The 10,574-nt window shown below is 39.4% G+C and overlaps 2 protein-coding genes across 2 annotated transcripts; both read left to right on the top strand.

Annotated features, from left to right (window-relative positions):
- The first annotated feature begins 2,522 nt into the window (after positions 1–2,522).
- On the top strand, positions 2,523–3,303 carry LOC105037813 (uncharacterized). Its single transcript, XM_010913433.4, has one exon. The coding sequence runs from the start codon at positions 2,635–2,637 to the stop codon at positions 3,040–3,042; it is 408 nt and encodes a 135-aa protein (XP_010911735.1). The 5' UTR covers positions 2,523–2,634; the 3' UTR covers positions 3,043–3,303.
- A 1,666-nt stretch (positions 3,304–4,969) lies between these two features.
- On the top strand, positions 4,970–5,755 carry LOC105036940 (uncharacterized). Its single transcript, XM_010912655.3, has one exon. The coding sequence runs from the start codon at positions 5,069–5,071 to the stop codon at positions 5,483–5,485; it is 417 nt and encodes a 138-aa protein (XP_010910957.1). The 5' UTR covers positions 4,970–5,068; the 3' UTR covers positions 5,486–5,755.
- Positions 5,756–10,574: the final 4,819 nt, after the last annotated feature.

Below are 10,574 nucleotides of genomic sequence, written 5' to 3'. Positions count from 1 at the left end.
AGTTTGATTTCATGAAGGATCTGGTGGAGGGTCAGCCGGCGATGGACTTCGGATGGTGTTGGGGAGGTTCGGCAGACGTCGGAGGCGATCGATCGTTGTAAGAATCTAACTGTCGGAGTCCGTCCATCGTAGAAGCTCGTCCGATATCCATCTGCTATGAAAGTTCGGTCGAGGTCTGGTTCTTACAGAAGGCTGAAAGGAGACCGCTTATTGTAGAAGCTCGATCGAAGATCGGTTATCGTGGGAGCTCGGAGTAGCGATCTGGCCAGTGGGTCCTGTCCCGCTGTAGAAGCTCGTCTGGGATCCGGCTACGAAGAAGCTCGGCTGAAGTCTACCTGTAATGGAATTTCGGAAGAAACGTGTTTACAGTAGGGGCTCGAATGGAATTTGCTTACAGTAGAGATCCAGAGTAGACCGCCCGCTGTAGGAGTTCGGAGTAGACCGCTCGTAGTAGGAGTTCGGAGCAAACCGCTCGCTGTAGGAGTTCGGAGTAGACCACTCGTAGTAGAAGTTCGGCTCTCACAGGAGTCTGGTTAGAATCCTGAAGGTGGTCGACCGCTGTAGAAACTCGGATGGAGTCCAGTTACTGTAGAAACCTCGTTGTCGAAGAAGCTCGGATATTGATGAAGTCCGGAAGGAGTTCGGAGAATAGTTGATCACTGTAGAAGGTCGGCTGACAGTGAGGCCTAGAGAGCCTTTGGAGCGGCACGGTAGATGGATGGAGAAGCTCATTGCCGGAGAAGTTCGGAAGCTCAGACGGTCGGGGGGGTTCAGAGAGACGCCACACAAGGTCGGAAGCAAGAAGAGCCCTGGAAGGGTCGGTCTTTTACAAACTTCGGCCGGGGGGTATTTTATACCCAACATATACCATGAATATAATATTTTATACAGGTTATAATTGAACTATCAATAAAGTAAAATTTGGCCATCGCAAAATATTTTTATCGCAAAACATCCTTATTTTGCAACGTTAGCGAAATCGTTCTGCGACATTTGAGAAACATCGCCAAAGATCTTCGTTCATTCTATGATATTGGCAAAACGTCGCACAATCAGTCATATTTCGCGATATTTGTCAGACGTTACAAAAGATATTTATTCCACGATGTTTGTGAAACATCGCTCAATCAACCTACATTTTGTGACGTTTGAGAAACATCATGAAAGATTTTTGTTCCACGATGTTGGTGAAACGTCGCTCAATCAAATTATGTTTCGCGATGTTTAAGCATACGTCGCACTTTTGACGTTCTTTCCACGATTTTTTATGACGAACATCGCGATTGGCCATCAGCGATATGGCTAGCGCGATGATCTTGGTGACGTTATGCCAAACGTCGCAGAAAGACTTTAACGATGTTTTGAAAAATTTTTGACGATGTTTTTAAGTATCGTAAAATTTTTTTTTTTCTTGTAATAAAATATATAGTTAGATTGATGAAATTGATCATATAATAAATAATACTTATTTAAAAAAGTATAAAAAGATATAAAAAAATAATGACAACTGTCTACTAAAAATTGTATGAATCTAATATTATATCGGGATAGATGTATTAGCAGGGTAAAGAGAGAACTTAGAACTTATTTCTTTTGTCTAATGATACTTGAAGAATAATATATAGGAGGGTACTTTTCACAAAAGAGTCGTTAAGAATCTATTTTTTACGATATAGCTAGTACCGCTATCATAATAGCCATCACTACTGCGACAATGGCGTTGCATGATTTACAGTGCAGCATATATGTCAATGCTATTCTTTTAAGTCACATAAGTATCCTAGATGTTTTGTTTCTAAAATAATTTATAAACCAGAGAAACCTAGTTAATACTAAAATAAACTCTTGTAACTATACATAATGAATCTGGTTTGAAATAACGACAATGAATATGATGCAGTTACTTTTATGCTGCTGCGTATGTTCTTTTGGACGAGTGTATACGTATTGTATACCATTCATATTCTTGCATATAATATAGACAATATGACACTGTACAAAAAGAACATCCATGATATATGGGTGCTTTAATTTCTAAAGGACAATGTTGATGGCATGATGGATGTTTTGCCGGTGGCCAGAACCGCCACCGATGACATTATTTAAAGTTGTGGACACTAATACATGCTTAATTACCAAGCAAGAGAGCACCAATCCATCAATCCGCAGCAAAGACGGGGCATTATGTGAGCCCATCGGAACAACGAAAGAAACGGTGTACTCCCAGCCTCGTTGCTTGTAGGCCCGAGGTCACGGCAGAATATCCGGAGGAAGGATTCGTAACTTCAAATCAAATGCCACCGACCTAGCGAGTGCTCGACTTCGGGTCGACGATTCTTTTTCAACAACTTACCCCGGACTTCTCACGTGCCTTCCAGCTTCATCTGGTCGTTTGTGACTCCCTAAAACAAACGGTGGAAAACAACACGCCCACGGCCCACAGGGCTAAAGCAAAGCTATAGGCGGACGGCAACGTCGGCAAGGGCTTCTCTGGGGTTATAACTTGTATATAAGCAGGTAAGCACCATCTCCTCCTCTTATATAGCAAAGCTCTTCTAACCAACCTCTTTTTGATCACCTTGGGTTCTTCTTTCGCTTGGGAGTGTGTAGTGGGATATACTAAGAGAAGCAAAGATGAGCGTAGAGATATTGGATGGAGCCACCATTCGTGACTTCGTAGAGGATGAGAGGGCCTTCAACGGGACGGTCGAGGAGCGGTTTGCCAGCCTCGACACCAACTGTGATGGCCTGCTTTCATATGCAGAGATGGCGAAGGAGTTGATGAGTCTTAGAGTACTCGAGACCCACTTCGGCGTGGATGAGGTGAGGATGAGCCCTGATGAGCTCGTCCAGCTCTATCGTGGCCTCTTTGCTCGGTTCGATCATGACGGCAATGGAACGGTGGATATGGAGGAGTTTCGAGCAGAGATGAAGGAGATGATGCTGGCTGTGGCGAACGGGCTCGGGTTCCTGCCGGTCCAGATGGTGGTGGAGGAGAGGAGCTTCCTCAAGAGGGCTGTGGAGAGGGAGTCGGCAAAGTGATCTATTTTATTTCTTTCAAGCGGTGGCCTTATAAAGGCTTATTGAGATATTATTATATTGAGTTCGATTTGCGACTTCCTAATTAGGATTTTGATCGACTGCTAATGTAATTGTTTCCTGCATGAGATCAGGAACAATTGAACTTTAAACTCTTGAGGTTTTGTATTAGATATTACATTCAACTAGTGAATGAAAATTAGGTTTGGTATTGAGGATTTTTTTTTTTGAAAAAAAAATTGATTAAGTCATTTCGACGATTAACTACTAATGAACTTAAGTTGAGTGGTAATGGTGCATGAGAAAAAAAATGAAACTTCGTATTTATTTATTTATTTATATTGTATCAGATATTGGATGAATTCATCAGTTCCCACACCCACTTATAGCATCAGGGTGCCTTCTATCTCATATGGTTTTGCGATGTTCGAAGCTCAAAGGAAGTGTGCTAAATAGACCACAGCTTTTCAAAAAGGACATGACTTTTTCGGAGAGGTGGCTGTGAAGGAGCACAAGAGTTGTCCGGATATGTTATGGAGGTGAACGATGCGTTTTTCCTGGGAACTTACTCTCAAGGGAATAGCCAGCGGCTACGTACACTGGCTCGACCGTTCGATTTTTTATTGAATAAATTTAAAAAGATATCAATATTAAATTTAATAATTATATATATAATTTTATTAGAAACATTTCTGTCAAATATAGATTATTACTATTCGAAAATTTATCAAATATTAATCCTCTATAGTCTATATTTTATCTTATCTATCCGAAAAAAGACATGGGGTTCATCATTTTTTTACTATCTATTTCTTATATTTTTTATATCAAATATAATAATTTGATATGAAATTTATTTTTTTTCCTATTAGATTAACTCCAATTAAATAGATCTTGAGTCGTTGATCCTAACAACTGAGTTCTGATAATTATAGTTGTCCTATCTAGGAATGCATTTCATCATCCCCGTTCCTTTTCTCCAAAAAAAAAAAAAAATTCTATCTCTTTATATTTTTTATTGGATATTGATGAGGTGATCTAAACCATTTGTTAGAAACCTTTACCTCCTTGTAATGTTTATCTGACGATGATCATATAGCTTAACGGATGGTTGCTAGACCATCATTTAGTTTGTTTTAAACATCAACACAAATTTAATCACCAAGGAAGAGAAAGGGAACGCTAGTCTACGCATCCGCCAAACGTGTTAGACGTGTTACCAAAAAAAAAAAAAAAAGAAAAAAAAAAAAGGCGTGAGACGTGACTTTCCATGCAAACCCATCTGCACCGCCGGATCGATTGCCTTCCCTCGGAAATAAACCACCGCTACCTACATTTATTCCAGTGGCCATCCACATGACCTTTAACCGCCTAGCAACTTCGAGGTCATGCCGGAAGCTTACCGACCCTGCTACCAACCTTGACTTCTGGTCCACGCAATGCTCTGGTTTCAGAACAGTTCTTCGCAGCCAAAATAGATTCTCTACGCTATCTAAAAAATACTGCAAAATACTGTATATGCTTCAAAGATACTGATCAAAAGATGAATAATCATACATATATTAAAATATTAAAATATTAAAAATAAATAAATTTTAAAAATATTTGAATAATTTAGATAAATATTATATAATCATTTATTTTTTTTATGAACATCTCTAAAACATGTACATACGATATTTTTTAAATATCATAGAGAATCCCATTTTAACGTACGGTGGCCGTTCACCGTTATGCTTGACGCTCTTTTTTTCTGGGCGGTTACCACCTTTTGTTCAAAAGAACTGACTCCCAGTTCAATTTTTTCAGCGCCTTCCCATAATTAAAGCCACCCCCTAAACAAAGGGTACAAAAACAACATGCCACCGCCCACAGGGCTAACAAAAGCCCAAGGTCTCTCTCCACTAATATATATATAACCAACCAGACGCCATGCATTCCTCAAAATCAAAGCTCTTCAGCACGTTTATTAACTCCACATTCTTCTCATTACCTTCGAGTGTTCTTTTAGTTGGGGGAGTGTTTGAAGATGAGCGTAGAGATATTGGACGGAGCCACCCTTCGTGAGTTCGTGGAGGATGAGGGAGCCTTCAACGGGTCGGTCGAGGACCGGTTTGCAAGCCTCGACACCGACCGTGATGGCCAGCTCTCGTATGCGGAGATGGCGAGGGAGCTGATGAGCCTCAGGGTGGTGGAAACCCACTTCGGCATGGACGAGGTGAAGCTGAGCGCCGACGAGCTTGTCCGACTCTATCGTGGCCTCTTTGCTCGGTTCGATCACGACGGCAATGGAACCATAGATTTGGAGGAGTTCCGTTCGGAGATGAGGGAGATGATGCTGGCGGTGGCCAACGGGCTCGGTTTCTTGCCGGTCCAGATGGTGGTGGAGGAGGGAAGCTTTCTCAAGAAGGCCGTGGAGAGGGAGTCGACAAAGTTTGCCGCATAGAGATCTTATTGTTTTGCGGAGAATAGAGGATCCAAGGCTTAATTATTGAGCTATTTTCCTATATATTGATCGGTTTTGTTTGGGTCTTCATACTTATTGTTTTCTTATTGATCAGTTTAGATTTATAAAATTGCTAGCTAATGGTTTTGTTTTCCGAAGAGATAGTACGATGATTCAAATGTAACTTCCTTTTGGAGGTTTTGGGTACTGGATATCATATCATGAGATAACTAGTGAATGAAATATTTGAGACTTGTGTTAGCTTATTGAGTCTAGTATCTGACTGATCGTGGATGATAAATTGATAAACAAATGGATTTGTCCATGAAGAACTAAACGAATGAATTTGCGTCGAGATCAAGTGCACGTTACGAAATAAACGGATCTCTCATATGAGTGCATGGCTTCAGCGATGCTTGCTATTAGCTCTTCGAAAGGCCGGATGCCTATTCTTGTAATTAGAGATTGCGAGTGAGATGATAAGCCTGAACCAAGGCTGCTCCAGACCCGCTTCCGTGTGGACGAGGTGGGGTTGAGCCCCATGAGCTTGTTCAGGTCCATCATGGCCCGTCCGCTCGGCTGTACTTCATGCAAATAGCTTTACACAGGTTCGTTTGATAAAGTCGCACCAGGATCGATGATAAATAGGTGAAGTATGAGTAATTTAACTTCATCTTAGGCTCACTGGAATGAGAAATAGGGGATCTATATATAATCAAAGATGCAATTGAGAGTGTGTAAAAATATTTTTCTTCTCAAAATAATTTATAGAAAAAGTGATGTGCCCGAGTGTTCCGTACGTCCGTACGTGGTCAGAGTAAGTATTTATGAATTAGTAGAGGATGAGGGGGCCTTTAACAGGTTAGTCGAGGTGTCGGGGACCACTTTGTGACACTTGACACTAACCTTTGACAGGTTAGTAGGGAATAGTCGATTGCTTGCCTGTCCAAATGGTGGAGGGGGTTTCTTTAGACATCTTAGTCTATGATATTCGGAAAATGCTATGGAGGACCCGTTATACCACACAAAAGTTCGTGGAGCCCATTACTGCCTTATTTGACCAACTTCTTGTAGTTGGCGACTACAGAAAAAAAGAGAAATATCGATCTTTTTTTGCCGACGCTTTTGGAAAGCGTCGGCAGATTGCGCTGACCTGCCGACGTTTTTAAAAAGCGTCGTCGTTTAACGACGCTTAAAAGCGTCGTAAATCAACGCCGACGCTTTTAGCAAAAGCGTCGTTAAATTAAGAAAATACCGACGCTTTTGTACTGTATTTAACGACGCTAAAAAGCGTCGTTAGGTTCGTTTAATACCCCCAATCTCCCGTGCCCTAATCTATCTTCCGCCGCCCCTGCTTTCCATCCTTTCCTCCGCCGACCTGTGGTAGCGCAGCCGCCGTCCGTGAGCGCCGGCACTCCGGTCTTCCTCGCCGCCGTCCGTGAGCGCCGGCACTCCTCCGAGGTACTTTTTTTTTTCTCTTTTCTTTCTTTCTTCTTTTTTTTTCCTCTGTCTCTCTTTTCCGCTCGTTTTTCTCTACTCTTTCTTTTCCTCTTTCGTTCTTTCTCTTATCCCAAGCCGTAGAGGATTCCATCATGGGGGAGGGTAGAGGGGAGAAGAAGAGGATGGAGGTCAACGACGATGGTGACATGGCAGTGGCGACGATGGGTTGCAAGCCGGTGGAATGGATCTCGACGGGGGTTGATGAATATATTTAATTTTGCTTTCTCATTGTCGTATTTTTGTTTTTATCTTGTTGAAATGACTAAAATATGGATCGACTTCGATCGCATTTGTGTTGTTTTGGGTGGGCAAAGTTGTTACTTTGCGGAATTTTTATTGGATGTTGGTCGATTTTTTTGTGGTAGCTCTGATTAAAGATTGTTTGACGCAAGCTTTAGCGCTATGGGGGTGGAAATTCGTGGAGAGAGTTGGTTGGATTGTGAATTAAACTGATCTTTTATTGTTTGAGTCAATGGATTCTGATGTGAGAGGGTGTTGGATGACTAAAGATAGCGGAGGAGAAACTCATGATGATGGTCGATTTTCTGTAATAATTTTGTTTAAAGATTTTTTTTGAGTGAGTTTTAATGGCTATCGGAGTTTAAATTTGTTGGGACATTGGGCTTGAATTGTGAAACAACTGACCTTTTGTTGTTTGAGTCGATGGGTTCTGATGCCAGAGTGTGTTGGGTGACCAAGTAAGGTGGGAAATAAGTAATATAAAGATGAATAAAAAATATATATAAGCAAAGAAAACAGCAGTGGTATGGATCACCACTTTCTCATCTACTCAGTTAGTCATCAAAAATGCCATGTAGAGATTGGCATGATCCATCAAAGGTGGGCTAACTTTACATGGGCACAAGCCATTTACAAAGCAACACATTATTGGCTCTCCTATGCCACTGGAAATGGATTGTGGAATGGATTGTTGAGTTTTAGGCTTTTACTAAAGAGAACAAAAAAAAAAATCAAAGCAGTAAATTTCAAATAGACTGGGTTATGGCCCCAAATTCCACATGGAGTATGGTTAAGACATCAAGGTTTTGTAAGTTACTTGTGACCTAATTTAGATGAATGTTAGATGACCATGTAAATGTCTAGATTGCATATGGCAACAATTGCAATTATCAGAAAAGGAGAACATGCTGCAGTGTTACACTGAAATCTCACAATATCCATTCAGAATTTTTTTTTTTTTTTTTTGGATGGTAGTATTCATAGTTGGAGGTAAAAAAGGACCAAGTGTAACTATTTACACATGGTAACTAACACCCTTTGTCAGATCTTTGCCATTTATTGCATGGGACCACATGTTACCTTTTTTTTTTTATCTTAAATATATTATCTTAAAACTACTTAAACATCGAAAATCATATGATTTGAAGATTCCTAACTTATACATCAAATGATTAAAAAATATATTTAATTTAATTTAGATTATCCAATTTTTGACTACATAATGCATAGAATAGGACTTTCTAAATCATATAATTTTTTACGTACATACAAATTTGAGATAGTAGATCGCGTCCAACTATTTTAACTGAACGTAAATCCAATTACGATCGATCTCTTTCTACTTAAATTTTGTCTCTCTCTATATATATATTATTTCATAGTTTCATGAATCTTGATCGATTGCTTATCTGACATGTGGCGCTCGTTATGTGGCTGGACCCTGATATCGTGTGGCCTACGTTATCCTTATCTTCGTGACTGATGAAGACTAAGCATCTGGATTAAGCTGGGCCAAGTTTCTTTGTCCACTACTCTCCAAGTTAATATCAGGTATTAAATCAAGTTAATTATGAATTAATTTTTCAAAAATTACATTGCATCGAAACATAGACCCGTCTTTTGATTAATGTACATATTCTATTATATCCGTACATTTATTTATTTTTGTACGGATAAAAGAATTATGTACATTGATCAATTGATTGTCCAGTATGGACAGTTTGGAAAATGTGAGTAATTCTATAGGTCATTACCATAATCAAATGGTATGCTGAGAGGTTCGAAAAAATTTCGGATGGTATTTTTCTTTTGTTCTTTCTATACGGAAGAACTAAGGGGAAATGCTGCCGAAATTTTTTTCGGCTCTTGTTGCATATCATTTGATATTTGTAATTGACCTATAGAATTAATACATTTTCTGAATGGGATAGGACCTTCTTTACCTATTAGTTGATGATAGCAAGCATTTACTATGTAAACTTTATCTAGCTGTTATTTTTTTGGATTTTATGAAATGACTGATATTTTTTACTCATTGCATTAATATAGATTGTATAATTTTTTTTTATTTTTAGATAAATTGCAAGTTCGGTCAGTTTTATCCTACAATGGACAAAAGTTGGATAAATAAACCAAGGAATAGTAAAGAATATTTAGATGGAGTTCATGACTTCATTAAATTTGGTATGGAGAAAAGTAGTTTGAATGGAAAGATTTTATGTCCATGTCGGAAATGTGTAAATAGTTCTTCTTTAGATCCACAAAATGTTGAAGAACATTTGGTATAGAATGGTTTTTTAAGAGGTTATACCGACTGGATTTTTCATGGAGAATCTATGTTGCCATCATCATGTAACCAACCCCTGACTCATTGCGGATCCACTAGCTTAGAAGACAATTCTGTAAGAGATGATGATATAAGGGGTTTGATCATAGATGCTTTTGGATTTGATGTTCAAAATTTAGGAGAATCCAGTAGTATATAAGAAACAGTTGGGATGTTTGATGGATGTACGCATACGGAACGTATGCATGTTGAGGAGCCCATACATACATCTAATGATGAGACAGCTCGTTATCACACCTTAATGAAAGATGCAGACGAAGAATTATATCCGGGTTGTACAAAATTTTCTAAGATTTCTTTTCTTGTACATTTATTTCATATCAAATATTTGAATGGATGGTCTGGAAAGAGTTCTATCATGCTGCTCAAGTTATTAAAGGATGCATTTCCAGAAAGCACTCGTTTACCACCATCGTATTATGAAGCCAAGAAAGTAGTAAAGGAATTAGATCTTGGATACGAAAAGATTCATAGTTGTCCGAAAGATTGTATGTTATATCGGGGTGAAAACGCTAATCAAGAGTCATGCAATGTATGTGGATCTTCAAGATGGATAACACAAAAAGAAGATCGAGATGATGTACTGAATGAATTGGATGCAACGCGGAGTAAAAAGAAATCGGCCAAGGTATTGCGTTACTTTCCTCTTATACCTAGATTGAAAAGAATTTATGCATCATCAAAAACAGCTTCATCAATGAGATGGCATCATGAAGGACGTACAAAGGATGGAATGTTGAGACATCCAGCAGATAGTCTTCAATGGAAAGCATTTGATGATAGGCATCCTGATTTTGCCTCTGATGTTCGCAGTGTTAGGTTTGGCTTAGCTTCTGATGGCTTCAATCCATTTCGGACCCTGAGTTCTACCTACAGCACTTGGCCAGTCGTTTTGATACCTTACAATTTGCCACCGTGGATGTGCATGAAACAATCATCACTTATCTTGTCAATGGTTATTCCAGGAGATAAGGGTCCAGGCAATGATATTGATATTTTTCT

Source organism: Elaeis guineensis, chromosome 8 (genome assembly GCF_000442705.2).
Source record: "Elaeis guineensis isolate ETL-2024a chromosome 8, EG11, whole genome shotgun sequence".
NCBI lineage: Eukaryota > Viridiplantae > Streptophyta > Magnoliopsida > Arecales > Arecaceae > Elaeis > Elaeis guineensis.
The sequence above is the reverse complement of the archived record's forward strand: the minus strand, read 5'-3'. Positions and strand labels throughout refer to the sequence as shown.